Consider the following 19,289-nt stretch of genomic DNA (forward strand, 5'->3'; position numbering starts at 1 on the left):
CGTCAGCCCATCTCCCAGCTTTTGTTTTCATGTTTTCTCTTTTTCTCGGCGAAGTCTGTTTATTCTTACGCTTGTAGGGAAAAAAAGCATGGAGGTGGACCTGAAGGGGAAGAGGGCAGAGCTGAGCAGGACACCCCATCTCACCACCAGCTTGGGCTGTGGCCGTACCATTTTCTAGTTGGCTTTTCCACCATGAGCTAGGTGACCTCTCTGTCACACCTAATGTTTTATAAAATGGATCACATGACCTTTATCACAACATCAGCTGGGGTATTTTTCCTCACACTGGTCTCTGAACACTAACTTTTTTTTTTTTTTAAGATTTTTCTCTTCTAAATTCTTTAAAAAAATATTTACTTTATTTTCATCTTTATTTTGTTTTTGGCTGTGTCGGGTTTTAGTTGTGGCACGCGGTCTCTTTGTTGCCGCGCGCGGGCTTCTCTCTAGTTGTGGCGTGCAGGTTTTCTCTCTCTACTTGTGGCACATGGGCTCTGTAGTTTGCGGCACGCGGGCTCGCTCGTTGAGGTGTGCAAGCTCAGTAGTTGTGGTACACGGGATAGTTGCCCCGCAGCACGTGGGATCGTAGTTCCCCAACCAGGGATCGAACCTGCGTCCCCTGCCTTGGAAGGTGGATTCTTTACCACTGGACCACCAGGGAAGTCCCTCTGAACACTAACTCGAATTTTTTTTCCGAGTTTACTGTGTACATTTGCTCCATTTCTGTCTTGCACCCTCCTTTTCCTGGGGAGAATTTCCTAGATTTGCCTGGCTTCCCTAACCCAGGCATTTTTACATTTTTCTTTGAGTTTGTGTGGCGGAGCCCATCCACCCCAGGAGGAAGTCTTCCCCATTTGCTAACTAAAGCTGGTGCTTCAGAAGGCTCTTTGTCCCTGGTCCTGGTTCAACACCTGAGTGGGAGTGGGACATGAGGGGGTTTAGCAGCCCTCCTCACAGAGTGCAGGGTGAGCAGGGTAGGGGGGATGACCTGACCCCTTCCCAAAGGCCTCTGGCTCTAAAACAACTTGCAGAAGTGAAAATTGCATCTACTGTTTTCTCTCCTCACGCCTTCCCCAACAGAACAGGCCGGATGCTGTTCAGCTCCTCTTGCATCAGATTTGAGCTGGTACTTCATAGTTAGAGAAATCAGTTATAGAAGGAAATGCTCTTAACTAAAGTGCATACTTACTGGCTTCTTAGTGTGTACATGTCATGCTAAGCGCTTTATGTGTGTTTATTCATTAATCCTTTCAATAACCTTATAAGAGCACATACTAAGAATGCTCACAGGGCTTCCCTGGTGGCGCAGTGGTTGAGAGTCCTCTTGCCGAGGCAGGGGACGTGGGTTCGTGCCCTGGGCTGGGAAGATCCCACATGCCGCGGAGCGGCTGGGCCCGTGAGCCATGGCCGCTGAGCCTGCGCGTCCGGAGCCTGTGCTCCGCAACGGGAGAGGCCATAGCAGTGAGGGGCCTGCGTACTGCAAAAAAAAAAAAAAAAAAGAATGCTCACAGTAGTGAGGGCCCTGCCTCTGAATCTAGAGAGAGCTGGTTTAAACTCCATCTTTGCCAGTTACTAATGGGACTAGTACTTTACCCCTCTGAGTCTGTTTTTCATCATCTGTAAAATGGGGATGTTTCTTACAACACTTTACCATTGTAAGAGTTAAATGGGATAATGAATGTAAAGAGATTAGCACATCATAGGCGCTCAACTGGGGAAGGGACTGGGTTTTACTCACCTTTGAATCCCTGCCCTTAGCACAGTGCCTGGCACATAGGAGGTGCTTGGTAACTGTTTCCTGACCTGAACTGGTGGTGCGGCCCTTTGAGCATTTGGGAGCTGGTGGTGGTAACAGGTTCTGAGGCTCCCTCTCGTCCATCTTTGCCAGGCCCCCTCTGCCTACCACGGGAGGTTTTCAAAGACGATGGTGCATCAGTAATCCACTCAACACCCATTTCCCCAGCGCCCGCCTTGTAGGAGACTTGTGATGCCTCCGCCTGAAGGCATCAGCAAAGAATCTCCCATCACATTTTATTTCCCATGTCCTGGATTACACTGCCCTCTGGTGTGTGTTTATGGGACAGCATGTCAAATGAGGGTTTGTGGTGACTCTTCACTTTGGGGAAGAGAGGCTCCCATACTTGAGCTGTTTGCAGTGCAGCTGGGGGGGAGAGGTGATGTTTAAGACCCCCCCCACACACACAATTTAGGTTGAAACTCTTGAGGTTTACCAGACACAAGAGGCTTTTTACCGGTGTCCCTGACTGCCGGCTATCAAACAATGCCATCCTTCTAGGCTCAAAGTTTCTCGCCGCTGTTCCGCTAAGACCCGGAAGGAACAGGAGTAGAGTTTATTTGATATCACTCCCCCTCTGCTGCCTGGTTTCCTCTAATCCCCGGACACCTAGTTCTTACAGCTGCCTCACCCTGTGCTCTAAAGGGTCTGGAATCGCAGCAGGCCAAGCAAGAACGAGAACGTCCGGACCCTCCCGATTCGGTGCCTGCAACACCCGCGGGGGTCCACCGGCTTCCACCACCTGCCTCACTCTGCTGTCCCTTCTCAGAGCTGAGCCCCCAATTAGTAAACAAGAAGGGGGGTTCCGCAGGGCAGAGGGGTCGGTGGGGCTAAGGTCCAGCTCACCTTGCTCTCACCTCGCCATGGAACCTGCTAGAAGCGTTTGCCTTTTACGATTAGGTTGGATCCTGAAACTGCCGATATGCAACCACTTGTGATCTTCAAAAACAGCAATTTCAAAACAAAAACAAGAACAGAAAAACATCGTACTTAGACACGTAAACCCTACTTGTGCTGGTGGTGGCCGCGGAGTCCCAAGTTCCCCCGGCTCATTCAGACCCAGCTCACGGCACGGAAGGATCCCAGATTGCAGAGCAGCAAGGAGGGCCCTACAGCCCGAAAGAAGGTCGAGTTGATTTCGGGGGCCCGGGATCGGCCCCACTTCCTGCGTCAACCCTCTGTTCCCACGCGGGCCCCGCGGTGATCTCCACGCCGTGCTTGGTTTGGGGGGCGCAGCCAAAAGAGGCGACACCAGTGGGAGACCCTGGAGAAGCCCGTCTTGCCGGATGGCGCTCGCCCTCCAGGCTGTACCAGCAGGCTTTTCCGGGAGCTTCAGGAGGTCTCGGGCTTCTGGACGCATCGAGCACCCCAAACCCTCACCTCTGCTGCCGAACCCGGGCAGTCCAGCTGCGTACGTGGGAGGCTTCCGGGGCTCCCCCGCCCGGAGAGCCCCTTAGGTGACTCCCGTGCCCTGCCAGACCTCGACCAGGCGCAGGAAGCATCCAAAACTTGCCCAAGGGATGAATGCATAGTGGCCCGGGAGGCTTTAAATCTGCAGAGTAACGGAAGGTTTACGAGCCCGCAGTACACCTAGGATGAGAGAGAGTTTCGGCTCTGCGATCTACCCGGCTGCCCCACGATCCCCGGACCAACAGGTCTTGATGTTTTGAAACCAGGTGATGCAGGTTAGAGGCCTGGTCTCTTTCTTTGCAGGAGGATGCAAATAGGAGAGGGGCTCAGCTCAGGCCATTTAAATCAACAATCCATCCACCCATTTATACATTCATTAAACAAATGGTTATTGAGCGTCTATATGTGCTAGGCACTGTGCTAGGTGCTTGGTATGTAGCAGTGAACAAAAGAGACAAAAATCTCTGCCTTCTTGGCATTACAACATTTTAATAACTACGCTGTTGCCCAGCTAACACTTCTATTAGAAATGTTACCTCTTCTACCATGGGATAATTAAACAGATAAAATGTGGTTTTAAAAGACACTTTAATAAGAGGAAATCATCAGGATATAATGTGAAATTTTAAAAAGCATTCTAGAAAGTTGTATATGTAGTTAATTTCCCCTTATGTTAACATATATGTTGGGAATTCCCTGGCGGTCCAGTAGGACTCTGAGCTTTCACTGCCCCAGCCCGCGTTCCAACCCAGGTCGGGGGATTAAGATCCTGCAAGCCGCGTGTCGTAGCCAAAAACAAACAAACACACAAAAAACCCCAACAAAAACAAAACCAAAAACAGAAACACTTATGTGCATAGAAAAAAGGACAGGGAGAAAATAACTCTTAAATATTAGTAGTGGTGTGGCAGGTTGTATTTTCTAAGATGGTTACAACAAGGTCCCCCACCCCCTAGGCTCTTCATACAATGTGACCTGGATTCTCCCAGTGAGAGGTGTAGTCAGAGTTCCCTCTCCTTACATCCATGGCTGTGGACGCTTCTGCCTGATTCTCCTGGGATGCTCCTATTTGGAACCCAGACGCCATGCTGTGAAGAAGTACATGGAAAAGCCATGCGTAGGAGATATGGCTAAAGCCCCAGCTGAGGTCCCAGTTTATGGTCAACACAAGTCACCAGACATATGAGTGAGAAAGGTCCAGCCACCTTCTGACTGCAACCACATGACCCCAAATGGAAATAGCCTAGCTTAGCCTAGCCAACCCCCAGAATCAGGAGATAATAATGATTGTTGTTGTTTAAAGCAATTTTGGGGCAATTTGTTATACAGAAATAGATATCCAGAGAAAAGTGTTTTATCTAGATTGTGGGATTATGAGTATTAACAATATTTTAAAATATTTTTCAAGATTTCTACAATGACCACTTTTTTGTAATAATCAGTAAAAAAATTTTCTTATAGTCACTAAAAAGATTATTAAAAATAAAAACACAGTCTAATTTTTTTTTTTTTTTCACTTCACCAGGGGAGAAATTAGGCCAGAATTTGAATTGAGGGACTTAAACCAGACTTGGAGAAAAGCTTTGCCTGCACGATTGATTACATGCTGGTAAGTATTAGTAAGATAAGTTTAAATTGGTATGATGGAGAGAGTGGTAGATTTGGAATAAGAAAACTTGGAAATGAATCTCAGTTTTCTGGCTGACCTTGAGCAAGCCCTTGCGCAAATTCAGCTTTCTATTTTGAAAAATGCAGCTGGCTGCTTAAGGAAGATAACATCCACCAGGGAGCCTGGCCCAGAAAAGGCGCTCTGAAGTGGCAGGTGATCTTGTCTAATCCAAGCCAATTATAAGCGGGCATCTGCAAGCTCTGTGGAGGGCTTATCCTTCACTGCCACCAGGGGCTACAGTCCCGGTAATGAAAATTGCCTGGAGAAGAACCACAACTCTTAAAAAGAAAAGAAAAAAAATCCAGAAACACCAAGCCGCTTTTCCAGCGGTCCTTGCCCACGACGCCCCACCAAGGCTGGAGACTCTAGTTCTAACCCCTTCGAATGACTCCATCACGTGCGGAGGCCCAAAGAGCCCCGGGATACAGAGAGAGGAGGACGGGGAAGCCCAGCCTGGCCGGAAGCGGCGGCCTCGCGTTGCTGGGCAGGTGTCCTGGCAACTCCAGAACGCGCCGCCGCTGGAGGAGCAGGTGGCGGCGGCGTCCCTCTTGCCCTTGGCTCTTGGTTCCTCGGCCTGGCGTTCGACAGTTCGGCTGCCGGTTGGGGTTGGTGCGTTGATGTCGGCTGCATCCTCCTTGGAGGTCTCCGAGCGTAGAGCCAGGCCTCCCCTGGGGGAAGGGGTGGAAGGCCCATCTCGGTGGGCGGGGCGAGAGCCCAGGGGAGCTCGGCGGGCGTCCAAACCGGGAAACGCCCAATCAGGGGGAAGGAGGGAAGCTCTTATTAAGAGGCCAACCCTGCCCGCCTGACTTTCAATGGCCCGTGGAGTTTCTGTTTGTTTTGACTGATGCCTTTCTTACAAAGGTCTTTTCGTTGTCTCCAGGTTGCTTTTAATATTTAAAACCGACACATGCATAGCTCCGTCCATGGACATTGGAAACTGTCCACGGGGCTGTCAACTCCCCCCCATCTACACAGCGATCTGCAGCAGTGAGCTGGAGAAGGTTCAAGAGAAAGGAGACTCTGGCATGACCACAGGAGTGTGGAGATACAGTTGAGTTTAAGAAATCAGGAGGGCTGGGTGGGATTTGGTTGCCCTATCCAAGTACACTAGAGTGAGAAGGCATTTTAAAAAAATTAATTAATTTATTTTACTTACTGATTTTTGGCTGCGTTGGGTCTTCGTTGCTGCGTGGGCTTTCTCTAGTTGTGGTGAGCGGGGCCTCCTCTTCATTGCAGTGCGCGGGCTTCTCATTGCGGTGGCTTCTCTTGTTGCGGAGCACAGGCTCTAGGCCCGCGGGCTTCAGTAGTTGTGGCGCACAGGCTTAGTTGCTCTGCGGCATGTGGGATCATTCCTGGACCAGGGCTTGAACCCATGTCCCCTGCATTGGCAGGTGGATTCTTAACCACTGCGCCACCAGGGAAGCCCGAGAAGGCATTGTTAAAGTTTAAAAGGAGGCTAGTTTGGGAGCATGTAAAAAGAACTACTTGTATTAATACTGTCTGTATTAACCGAAGATCTGATTAGGCAGAGAGCAGCATCAGACCCAAGATCTGATAAGGCAGAGAGCGGCATCAAAGCAGAGCTTTCATAAATGACCTCCCCGGATCTCCTAACAGCCAAGAGGTATATTACAAAGAGTAATGGGGGCCAGAGGTTTGACCTGCCCAGTGCTTCAGTCAATAAACGATGAAACTGGGATTTGACATGAGTCTTACGGTCTACAAAGCCCAGGCCCTTTCTTCTTCTTCTTCTTCTTCTTCTTCTTTCTTTTCTTTGCTCATATATTAGATTTGTGGCATTGTGTATTGGCTGGGACAACTCAGGTGGAAATTATGAACACTTTAATGAAAGGTTTAAATTAAATAATGGATGGCATGATTGGTTCTTAAGGCTGAGGAGGATGTTAGGGAGCGCATTTGCCTTCAGAGAACAGTGCCATGGAGCAGAGCAGCGACAGTCTCTCAGAAAACCTCTGAGTGAGTACATACAGGTGGGTGGCCTTCATGCTGCAAAAAGGGATTGTAGAATGCTCTGTGTCTGCCCCATCAGATCTGAGCTTGGTCTCTGGTCTCCTGTGTTCCAGGTCTGTAATCTCTTAATTTGTAAGTGCTGGGAGAGGATGGAGGTATGATTTACTATCCACCTACAAGCGGGCGCCAGTAGAGCAGTAGGAGTTTGAGCCATTCATTGCCCAACGTGGCTAGTTCAGCAAGGAGAAAAAGGTTCTGGGATTCTAGCTTTAAGCTCCAGACCTTTCTGCAGTTTTCAGGTTGACCAGGGGGATAAAGGAGGAACCTGCTGTTTTAAGGGTGGGTGGAGGGGCTTCAGGTTTCTGAGTTAGGGGTACTGGAAGAGCACCAGCGTCTGAGATCTCCAGACCACATTAACCAAAGATCCATGGCTTCTTTTTCTGCTGCGTAGGTGTGTCTACTCAGGAGACCACATCTGAGCTCAGCTTCACATGGAGCCCACGGGTTTCAGGAAGGAAAGGAGCTCCATGAACCAGCTGAGCATAACTGTGGGGATATATGCATTTTTCCAGCAGAGAGGGCCCACTGCTTTCATTAATTCTTGGGGGAGTCTGTGATCCAAAAAAGGGTTAAAAACCACCATCCTAGATCTTTAGTTTGTTTGTTGAGCAGATAAGCAGGGATGGGAAACTGAGTGTTTGGTTAAAGAGTACCCACATTAAGCTAACTTGGCTTGCTGTATTATTTTCTCCCCACCAGACAGTGCTATGGTGTAAATCTGCTGAGATGACAATTGTGTGAAAGAGCCTTGGTTATGTAAGGTGTTATTCCTGCCTAAAGAAATGGAAATAATTATCGTGAATTCCACAGCTGTTACCGAAGAAACAGACTTTCTATCTTTTTTAAAGAAATTAATTAATTAATTTTTGGCTGTGTTTGGTCTTCGTTGCTGCGCGTGGGCTTTCTCTAGTTGCCGTGAGCGGGGGCTACTCTTTGTTGCGATGTGTGGGCTTCTCATTGCAGTGGCTTCCCTTGTTGCGGAGCACGGGCTCTAGGCACGCGGGCTTCAGTCGATGTGGCACACAGGCTTAGTTGCTCCACGGCATGTGGGATCTTCCTGGAGCAGGGCTCGAACCTATGTCCCCTGCATTGGCAGGTGGATTCTTAACCACTGCACCACCAGGGAAGTCCCAGAAACAGACTTTCTTCTAAACTTCTTCTTTTTCTTCTTTTTCTTTTCTGATTCCTTTCTAGTCATCAGAACCTTCTCTTGGTCCTTAAGATTGGACCATCTTTTCATATTTCATAGAGTTTTAGCGACTTGTTAGGATTTTCTGTCTTATGACTCACTGGATTTTAATTGCATTTGAGTAACAATTATCAAGATGAATGGTGACCCTTTCGAGAAGGACGTTCCTTAGGTTACAGTGCCTCACCCCAGCCTACAGTGCTAGATAGAGAGGTGGGATACGCAATGGGAGCTGGGCACAACAGGTCATTGACTTGCTGAAAGTAACTCAATGTTCCTCTGCACAGTGGGAACATCAGTTTCAGAATGGGTGGGTTCAGACTTGCATTTCCAGTCCTCTTCTCCTACCTGAGGAGACGTGGAGGGGCAGCCTGAGGTCATGCTTAAGTGTCTCTAGGTCATGTTTGAGGCTGAATTACTACTAGGAAGACCCGGAAGTCAGCTGGCTCTGGAGAATGTGTCATTTGAGCAGAGCCACTGCTCTTCCCGCCCTGGCCGGTCAGACAAGTCTGCTCTTATAGCAACCACAGACCACTTTCTAGAGTGTTGCCAGCACGAAACTTCTAAGCAAACAAAGAAATAGGCTACACTTGTAGATGTGATTTCAATGCATGCTACTCAAGGTCGCATAATACATTTACATTTTGCCCCTCAAATTAAAAAAACAAACCCCAAAATCTTGTGAGGGGCCCCCTCTGATACCATCCCTAGCAGCCAATCCCTGCTTTGATGAGCTCTCCTGTCCTCTAGTGGCCGATACAATATACAATATAAAATATTTCCGGGCTATGAAAAGGCAGCCCCTGTTAAAACCTCTGGGCAAATACTATCATAAGTAGATGCTATGATAAGTAACTCAGAACTGACATACAGGTCTCAACCTAGAAGACATCTCTGCCCTTGATCTTATTTTTTCTCTACATGTGTGGGTCCCTTCTGCATCCTTATACATACATTTCACACCTTTTTTCATAGATGTGTTTCTAGAAGTAGAACCTTGGATGAAAAGGGCACTTCTCATAGGCTTTGGAGGACGTAAATGGCCAATTTGCTCTTCAGTGAGATGGAGATATTTTCAGCAGCAATGTACAAGAATGCCATTTCTCCAAGCTGTGCCAGCTGTGGGTATTTGCAAAGTGATAGTGAATAATAGTATCTCATTTTAAGTTCAGCTCTGTTACTAATGTAAGGATGAACTTTTTTTTCCAAACGTACATAGGCTATTTGGGTGTGTGTGTTTAATGAATTACCTAATAATGTCTTTTGCCCATTTTTTTCTCTTGGGTATTTATTTTCATCTTACAAATGTTAAAAAACTCATACTTTGTCATGATTATTAACTCTTTTTCTTATCGTGTGTGTTATAAATTTCCTCCCAGTTTAGAGTTTGCTATGGAAGTTTTAAATGTATATGTATTTAATCTATGCATCTTCCTTTTATTTTGCCTGTATTTGATATCTTTCTTAGAAATAACTTCCCCACTCTGACATTATGTAAACATTCACTTATAATTTTTCAGGTATATCTTTTAATTTTTACATTCAAATTTATAATTCATTTGGAATTTATTTTGGGGTAAGAGAGATTTCATTTTATTTTCATGCCAAATGATTAATTAGTTGTTCCAGCAATCTTTTTTGAATGATCTATCCTTTCTTCACTGAGATAAGATGCCACTGTTATCACATAAAATTTTATTCTATCTACATTTGCTATGCTATTGATTTATCTGTCAGGGTGTGTGTCAGTAACATTAAACTACATTTTTTTTTTAATTATTTATTTATGACTGTGTTGGTTCTTCGTTTCTGTGCGAGGGCTTTCTCTAGTTGTGGCAAATGGGGGCCACTTTTCATCTCGGTGCGCAGGCCTCTCATTATCGCAGCCTCTCTTGTTGTGGAGCACAGGCTCCAGACGCGCAGGCTCAGCAGCCATGGCTCATGGGCCCAGTCGCTCCGCGGCATGTGGGATCCTCCCGGACCGGGGCACGAACCCGCGTCCCCTGCATCGGCAGGCGGACTCTCAACCACTGCGCACCAGGGAAGCCCCTTAACCAATTGATTTTGCTTATATTTTCCTTCTTTAAATATGCACACGAGTGATATGTGATTAAAATCTATATCTAAGTAAGTCTGAAATGGTGCTTCAATAGGTATTAAGTGAAAGTGCTAAGTGATAAAGCATGTGTCATAATTTAATTGGCAGCCTCTGTTCTTTGTGGTACATAGAATAGTAATATTATTACAGTGTCTTACATTCAGTAAAATACAGTTTATGCATTTAAGGTTCTAGGTTCTAATTACTGCTTTAGTTGAATCCCACAGTTTTGATATATTGTACATATGTCAGTGATCATTAAGTACCTCATGAGTTCCGTTATGTTTTCTTCTATCATATGAAATACTTAGAGGTGTGGTTTGAGTTTCCAAGCTTATGGATGTTTTTTGGCTGTCTTTTTATTATGGATTTCTAATAGTATTGCATTGTGGTCAGAGAGTGTGGTCTGTGTTGTATTCGTTGACACCACATTTGTGGTTCCGTGTCCGGGGCTGCTGGGGACCTGTGCTCTCTCTTCACAGCTTTGCCCTCCACTGGGCTCCACTGCATCCCAGCTACTCACCCCTCAAGCAACCAGTTGGCCCTCATGTACCGAGGGCTGCTCTAGGCTCTGTGCCATGTTCCAGAGCAGCTCTTCCCACACTTGGCTGGCTCTGAGAATCACCTGAGGTGCTTCTTTTTATTTTTTAAAATATTTATTTGGTTGCACCGGGTCTTGGTTGGGCCACGCAGGCTCCTTAGTTGCGGCATGTGAACTCTTAGTTGCGGGACGCATGCAGGATCTAGTTCCCTGACCAGGGATTGAACCTGGACCCCCTGCATTGGGAGCGCAGAGTCTTATCCACTGTGCCACCAGGGAAGTCCCCTGAGGTGCTTCTTAAACATACTGATTCTCGGGTTGTCCCCTGTAGGTCTGGGTCAGAGCCCTGGAATCTGCATGTTGAACAAGTGCCTCAAGGTGATTTTCATGACTGGACACATATAGGGAGTCAGGATGAGGGACAGGATGGAATGCAGGGCAGTGATGGAACTGGGCTTGAAGAGGAGGAAGTTCACTGCCAAGCATGAGCCTAAGAGGTAGAGGGAGACTTATTAAAAATGTGGGTTCCCAGGCTTCACCACACGAGATTCCAGTTTGATGGGTCTGTAATGGGATTTGGGAATCTGTATTTTTAAATTACTTATTATATTTTTTGTTATTTTGTTTTTGTTTTTATCTTCCTTCCCCCACCCGCGTCTTTTTTTTTTGTTAACTCTGTATGCAACAGTCCTTACCCTGAGAAACCCCAGGATGGGGGTATTGTGAGGGGAGGAAGTAGCTCAGCTGGCCTTTAAACTTTGTAGAGTCATAGGCAAAGTCCTCTTAAGAGTAAAGGGTTTGGTGGTAGGGTTGGGACTTGACAAAGGTGGAAAAAATATGATTCGCTTGATAGATGAATTTGAGAGGGCGTTGATAGGAAACGAATAAAGAATTGGCTAAGGGTCAGTTCCTCTGACAGATGGTGGGAATTTGCCCAGGTGCCTGGCATATGCCACATACATGTGAATCATGATACTGTGTAGGTGGAACAGCAGTCAGTCTAAAAATGTACTCCAGACTCAGAGAAGTCCGACTCTTGTTTCTTAAAATTCTCCTATAACCGAGAGCTTACATTTTATCTGTGGAGCATCTGTGCTCTCTGAAGGTGTGCATAAAGAAGTGCAATATCCAGTCATCTGATTTTTTTTTAAGTGACTGGACAACGCACACACCTATATAAAATGATGAGAGAACAGATTGACTTTCGCATAGGAGTCATTGTACAGCACAGTGAAGACGGTGGGTGTGCTTCTCTATCTGACTGTCCTTGGGTTTCAGGACTTGTAATCGTGGGTGGTTGGGGAGTTATAATGCTTTGCCATTTATTCACTCAAACATTTATTGAGTATCTATTTGTGCCAAGCACTGCTCTGAGTGCTACTAAGATGAATAAGACACAGTCTGGTGGGGAAGATGTGATATAAAAGAATGATGACACTGCGGTGGGAGGGGAACCCGTAGAAGTTCTGAAGACAGTTCTTTGGATTGTGATCACCAGCTATACTCGCTAGTCTTTCTATGAATAAATCCTTTGGGGAATTTTCTTGAGATGCTCAATACAATGTACAGTGATACATAGCTCAATTCAGACCTTCTTTCTTCCACTTAGTTTAGTTAGAGTAGGTGAACTATGTGGCCGGGGGACAAGCAATCTAACACAGAAGTTAGCCTTTTTAGACTTTAGTGTTATAGGAGCTGTGATCCAACCTGGGCCAACATGTTTATTTTCTATGTGGTCTTGGTTGCTCAACATTCTGAGCCTCAGTTTTCTCATCTGTAAAATGGAAGGATAAGTAATACTTCTGTCTGTGCGTTGTTATGAGAATTAAATGAGATAATGTGTGAAGATGTTAACACAATCTCAAGTATACAGTAAATGCTCAAACTTTTTTTTCTTTTGGCTACGCCATGCAGCCTGTGGGATCTTAGTTCCCTGACCAGGGATTGACCCTGGGCCATGGTGGTAAAAGTGCTGAGTCCTAACCACTGGACTGCCAGGGAACTCCCACAAATGTTATTTTTTAAAAAGAAATTATTTATCATCTAGGAAACAAGATAAAGTGGGAGGTATTTTCATGAATGTAATCAAATGGTGATATCTATGTGTTGCAGGTACTAAACTCAATTATTTTCTGGAATCTAAGGGATGCTTTGCCAACATAATGTCCTCTGGCAGAAGTGTCAGCCCCTCATCTTCTATTGAAACAGGCCTAAGCGTCAGTGGGCCTTTCAGCCCCGGCAGAGGGTCTGTTCACTCAGAGTAAGTAAGGGTCCAGGGAAGAGCTGTAAACGCTGGGGTCAATTCTGACCAGGGGGCCAACAGTCTGAGGGGTAGTGTGACATATTTGGCAAGAGCATGGATTCTGGAGCCAGACTGGGTTCAAATCTTACTCTGTCACTTGGCATCTGAGTGAATTTGGGCAAATTACTTCACCTCCCTGGTGAAGCTTTCTTATCTGCAAAATGGGGGTAATACTTCACAGTTGTGAGGATTAAATGAGGTAATACATACACTGTAAAGAGATTAGAAGACTCCCTGGCATACAATACAGGCTGTGCAAGTACTGGCTATTATGAAGGTGAAATTAAACTACATATTTTTTGGGAATACATACATACATACACAGGTGGTAAATCTTAAAGAAAATCAAAGAAATGATTACCATAACTGTCAGAGTCAGGACAGTGGTTACCTCTCTGGGAAAGGGACACACAGATGGTTTTTGGGGAGTGGGAGGAAAGGGCTGGCCATGCTTTATTTCTTCTCGTGGATGTTGGCCTTAAAATTATTTGTAAAACTGTATTTAGAAAAAAAGTATTCTGTACTTTGTTTATATTTCTTTTATGGTCAAATGTTTTGAAAACCTTTTTCTAACAATTTTTGTTATAAAGAAAGTAATTTAAGTTCGTTGTAGAAATTTTGAAAATATAAAAAACAGTATTAAAAATAACAGTCACAATAATCTTATCTCTTAGGGAATCAGTGTTAACATTTTATTTTTTTATATGCATGAGAAAAAATTGATTTCTTTCTTATGCATAGAAATATGTATTTATTTTTCACAATTAATATCATATTATACTACTTTTTTGCAAAACCTGCTTTCTCCAACTCTGCATTTACTCACTCTTCCACAATCATCTGTTTATCTGTCCATGTCCTCTTCCCCTTGAGCCTAAGCTCCCGAGAGCAGGGGCTGTTTGGATCCCCAGTGTCTAGAGCAATGCCTGCCACAAAATGTACTCAGCTAAATGTTTGTTGAGTAAAACAAAGTAGGTGGATATTTCTAAAGTTCTTTCGGAAAGTTTCCTTTATCCTTGCAATCTTTTCTACACAGTTTGTTTGGCAAACACAAATACATAAAAAATATTTAGAAGAGACATATTTCACCCCAGTGTCAAAATTATCATACACTTTGAACTGGGAGGGGGACTCTGAGTTGTTGCATTTTTGCTCTATCTGCACACTTCAAAAGTTCAAAGTTATTAGTGTAGATATGTTTATTAAAAACTAGAGATCGAGGACTTCCCTGGTGGCGCAGTGGTTAAGAACCTGCCTGCATGGACTTATATATACTACCAAATGTAAAATAGATAGCTAGTGGAGAGCAGCCCCGCATAGCACAGGGAGATCAGCTCGGGGCTTTGTGACCACCTAGAGGGGTGGGATAGGGAGGGTAGGAGGGAGACGCAGAGGGAAGAGATATGGGGATATATGTATATGTATAACTGATTCACTTTGTTATACAGCAGAAACTAACACACCATTGTAAAGCAATTATACTCCAATAAAGATGTTAAAAAAAAAAGAATCCGCCTGCCAATGCAGGAGACACGGGTTCGAGTCCTGGTTCGGGAAGATCCCACATGCCGCGGAGCAGCTAAGCCCGTGTGCCACAACTACTGAGCCTGTGCTCTAGAGCCGGCAAGCTGCAACTACTGAGCCCATGCGCCACAACTACTGAAGCCGGTGTGCCTAGAGCCCGTGCTTCGCAACAAGAGAAGCTACCGCAATGAGAAGCCCACGCACCGCAACGAAGAGTAGCCCCCGCTCGCCGCAACTAGAGAAAGCCCGTGCGCAGCAACGATGACCCAACGCAGCCAAAAATAAATTAAAAATAATCATGATAATAATAAAATAGATTAAAAAAAAAACAAAGTAGAGATCGAGCTATACAAGCCTTGTGAGTTATGGAACTCGGGTTCTTTATGACTTTTAGGCAACATAGTCTAGACTTAACCTGGAGATCCAGCTCTGCCTCTGCCTGGGGTGTGTTTTATCGTTAGCTGCCTTGAGGGCCCACTTCCCTTGCAAATGGAAATGATTCTTTTGGCCCCACCTGTATCACAGGATGTTTGTAGGGAGCAAACAAGACTATCAGTATGAAGTTGGTTTGAAAGGATTCAAATATCAGGGTGATGTAATATTATGAAAAAAGATCCTATGACTTGATAACAGTTAACTACATCTGAAAGCATTGTCCAAGGCCATCTATCAAATGCAAGGCCACTTAGACCAGAAGTGATTGCTTTTTCTGTTGACACTCACAATAGTTTGCTGTAGGCCTTTTTAACTGCCAAGAAGTTAGGCACTAAACATAATGCTCTGTTATTACAGCCATTTCAGTCTAGGTTTGTTTTTGATTATTTCTGCCTCTTCTGTTTATACTGACTGATTTTTTTCTTTCCAGTCAATGGTTTAATTGAAAACGTATCTTTTTTGGTAACAGTTTTATTTGAAGCATAATTCACATACCATATAATTTACCGGTTTAAAGTGTACAAGTCAATGGTTTTTAGTGTATTCACAGAGTTGTGCAATCATTACCGCAGTCAATTTTAGAACATTTTTGTCACCCCCCCCAAAAGCATCCTGTACCCTTTAGCAGTCACCCCCATGTCCCGTATCCCCCCAGCCTTGGAAACCACTAACCTCTATTTTATCTCTATGGATGTACCTGTTCCGGTGTTTCATATAAATTGAATCACCGGTATCTGGTCTTTGGTGTCTGGCTTCTTTTATTCAGCCTAACGTTTTCAAGGTTCATTCATGTTGTAACATGTATCAGTATATCACGCATTTTTAATTTTTATTTAATTTATTTATTTACGTTTTAATTTTTATTTTTATATTTATTTATTTGGCCACACCGCATGGCTTGTGGGATCTTAGTTCCCTGACCAGAGATCGAACCCAGGCCCTCGGCAGTGAGAGCACAGAGTCCAAACCACTGGACTGCCAGGGAATTCGCATCATTCATTTTTTTTAAAAATTGTGGTAAAAATTATGTAACAGGACGTTTGCCACTTTATCCACTTTAAGTGTACAATTCAGTGGCATTAAGTTATACTCACACTGTTGTGCAACTATCGCTACTATTTTCAAAACATTTTCATCACCCCAAACAGAAAACTCTGTGCCCATTAAGCAGTGATTCTCCATTCTCCCCTCTCCCCATTTCCTGGTACTCTAATCTAATCTAATCTACTTTCTGTCTCTATGAATTTACCTATTCTAGATATTTCATATAAGTGGAATAATACAATATCTGTCCTTTTGTGTTTGGCTTATTTCACTTAGCATAATGTTTTCAAGATTCTTCCATGTCGTAGAATATATCAGAACTTCATTCCTTTTTATGTCTGAATAATATTCCATTGCATGTATACGCTACATTTTATTTATCCATTCATCTATCAATGGACATTTGGGTTATTTCCACCTTTTGGCTATTATGAGTAATGGTGCAGTGGACATTCTTGTATAAGTATCTGTTTGAGGGTCTGTTTTCAGTTCTTTTGGGTATATGCCAGGAGTGGAATTGCTGGGTTATATGATAATTTTAAAAAAATATTTATTTATTTGGCTGCGTTGGGTCTTAGTTGCAACATGTGGGATCTTTGTTGCAGCATGCAGGATCTTTTTTTTCATCGCAGAGCATGGGCTCTTTGTTGCGGCGCATGCGCTTCTCTAGTTGCGTCGTGTGGGCTTAGTGACCCCACAGCATGTGGGATCTTAGTTCCCTCATCAGGGATCGAACCCACGTCCTCTGCGTTGGAAGGTGGATTTTTAACCACTGGACCACCAGGGAAGTTCCCTGATAATTCTATATTTAACTTTTGGACACTAAACTGTTTAAGCATGCACCTTTTGAATATATTTCAGTCCCCTCAAATTGTGAATATATAAATTATATGCTCATGGACTTTTATCGAGGAGTAGTCTTAGTTCTCATAGATGAGGGGAATTCTAGTGTAAGATCAGCTTCTAACTTCCAATTTAAGCACATTGAAGAATCTAATCCTTCTGCTTCCTTTCCAGCCCTGCTGCAGATTTGGATCTGAAATCCTCCTCACATTCTGATCACTCCTCTGAAACCTCACTGCCTGAAGCCCGAAAGGATAAATATCGCCAGGAATTCAGCCTGCTTAAGTTGCAGACAAGTGAGTAAGTCATAGGTCCTCCTCCACTCCCAGGGTCTTTGCAGAAGGCTGCCATACTGTTGGGTGCCATTCACCGAAGGCCCATTAGGTGCCAGGCATTCAACACACTTCACCTCTAATTCTCACAACAGCTCTGCTGGGCAACTATTTTTATGTGTTTTGCAAAAATAAAATGCTTTTATGTAAAAACCATAAATGTACTGTAGCAAAATACTAAAACAATAAATAAGTATGTAGAGTATAAAAACCCATACCCCAATATTCTCCAATAATCTTCCCATTCTGCCCCATAGCTGTGAAGAGTTTGATATATATTCTTTGAGAATTTTGAAATGTATATATGTATGTATACGTTTATATATATGTATGTTTGTATATATATATTTATTGCTTGTAATATACCACCATATTTTCACTAGTAGAAAATAATACACAAATTATTTTCACTAGTAGAAAATAGTACGCAAATTATTTTCACTCAAAGTAAATAGATCATGGACCTCTTTCTTTGTCAATACGTATAGACCGGGGCTTCCCTGGTGGCGCAGTGGTTGAGAGTCTGCCTGCAGATGCAGGGGACACGGGTTCGTGCCCTGGTCCAGGAAGATCCCACAGGCCGCGGAGTGGCTAGGCCCATGAGCCATGGCTGCTGGGCCTGTGCATCCGGAGGCTGTGCTCCGCAACGGGAGAGGCCACAACAGTGAGAGGCCCGCGTACTGCAAAAAAACCCACAAAAAACAAAAAACATGTAGACCTATGTGGCTAATACAGACCTACCCATTTTACACAGAAGGAAACTGGGGCTTGGAGAGATTCAGTCCCCCATATGAGTACACGAACCTAGGAAATGAAGGGATGGGATTAGAACCCAAACTTGCTTGCTTCCAAAGCCTGTGTTCCTTCTCGGCCACCAAAGAGCACAAGAGTTTCTTAAGCAACCCTAGAGCTGTCAGGAGATCTTTTATTGTTTAAAATCACTTTAGCCATTTTACAGGAAAAGGGTCAAATGAGGAAACAGAGACACTGAGAGGTCCAGTAACTAGCCTAAGGTCTCACAGCGGCCTTTCTCCTTGGTCATAATCGTATGTACACATTTCCCTGTGTCACTGTAGTGCATGCATGTGCCACTGTTGCTGCCAACGCCATGTATCATCCGGTTAAGATGCCATGGGTGTTCCAGCCCTTCCCTGGTTGATGGGCATTCTGTTCTTCCTACACACTTATTAGAGAAAGGTTGGATTGTAGGTGGTTGTAAAACTGTCTCTGAGCTTCCTAACCCATACATCACTTCCAACCATAAAACTGGCTTTATTTTTGAAGGGGAGGGTAAAAAGGGAAAAAAAGAGAGCCCTCTTAGATAGCTTTCTTCCTACTTCCCTGCCTTTTGTGCCTAGTGCCACAGAGTCTGACACTGCCCTCGATGTAGAACCAAGGAATTATACACGTTATACACATTATAGTCAGATAGAATTATACACATTATAGCCAGATAGTGCCTGGGGGGCGGTTCACAGAGTTTTGTCATCCAACTACATTGTGACGCTGGGAGCAGTGCTGATGGAAGGATTTCTGATGTCTTGCAGAAGATGGGCAGCGTCCTGAGTGGACATTTTACCCAAGGCTTAGCAGCAACATCCACACCTACCATGTTGGAAAGCAGTGTTTCTTCAACGGGGTCTTCCTCGGCAACAGGAGGTCTCTATCAGAGAGGACGATGGACAAGTGCTTTGGGAGGAAGAAATATGGTAATGTTTTCCTCCTGGACCTTAACTATGCAATGTTCAAAAATACTCCTGAGTCATGATTCTGCAGGCCCAGCATCACGTGGCTGGGGGCAGCCCTGCGGGGTCACCAGGTCACCCAAGTGCAGCCAGGAAGATAGGAAAGTGAAGGGGATGGTTGGCAGATTGCACTTTTTGGCATAGAACTCACAACATATGCTGATCTACATTTTTGTTTTTCTCTGGATTTCATAAAATGCTAATGTGACATTTAAGTCATCAGATAAGTTCTCTCAGATACTTATTAATAGAAACCTCCACTGAAGTCCGAGGAAAATAATTCAGGTTTTAATTAAATGCTGCCTGTCATATGCATTTAAATCGTACTTTAGAT

The 19,289-nt window shown here is 44.5% G+C and overlaps 1 protein-coding gene across 2 annotated transcripts in view; it reads left to right on the plus strand.

Moving 5' to 3' along the window:
• Positions 1 to 19,289, plus strand: part of SPATS1 (spermatogenesis associated serine rich 1) — a 51,816-nt gene that overhangs the window by 22,720 nt on the left and 9,807 nt on the right. Inside the window, exons 2-6 of one of the 2 annotated variants that reach the window (XM_060163016.1) lie at positions 4,728 to 4,811; positions 5,752 to 5,921; positions 12,843 to 12,990; positions 17,053 to 17,174; positions 18,758 to 18,919. In XM_060163016.1, coding sequence (XP_060018999.1) covers positions 4,728 to 4,811; positions 5,752 to 5,921; positions 12,843 to 12,990; positions 17,053 to 17,174; positions 18,758 to 18,919 — 686 coding nt within the window. The remainder of the gene's footprint in view (positions 1 to 4,727; positions 4,812 to 5,751; positions 5,922 to 12,842; positions 12,991 to 17,052; positions 17,175 to 18,757; positions 18,920 to 19,289) is intronic. The other variant, XM_060163017.1, reaches the window with a different exon arrangement.

Source organism: Lagenorhynchus albirostris, chromosome 10 (assembly GCF_949774975.1).
Source record: "Lagenorhynchus albirostris chromosome 10, mLagAlb1.1, whole genome shotgun sequence".
Classification (NCBI taxonomy): Eukaryota; Metazoa; Chordata; class Mammalia; order Artiodactyla; family Delphinidae; genus Lagenorhynchus; species Lagenorhynchus albirostris.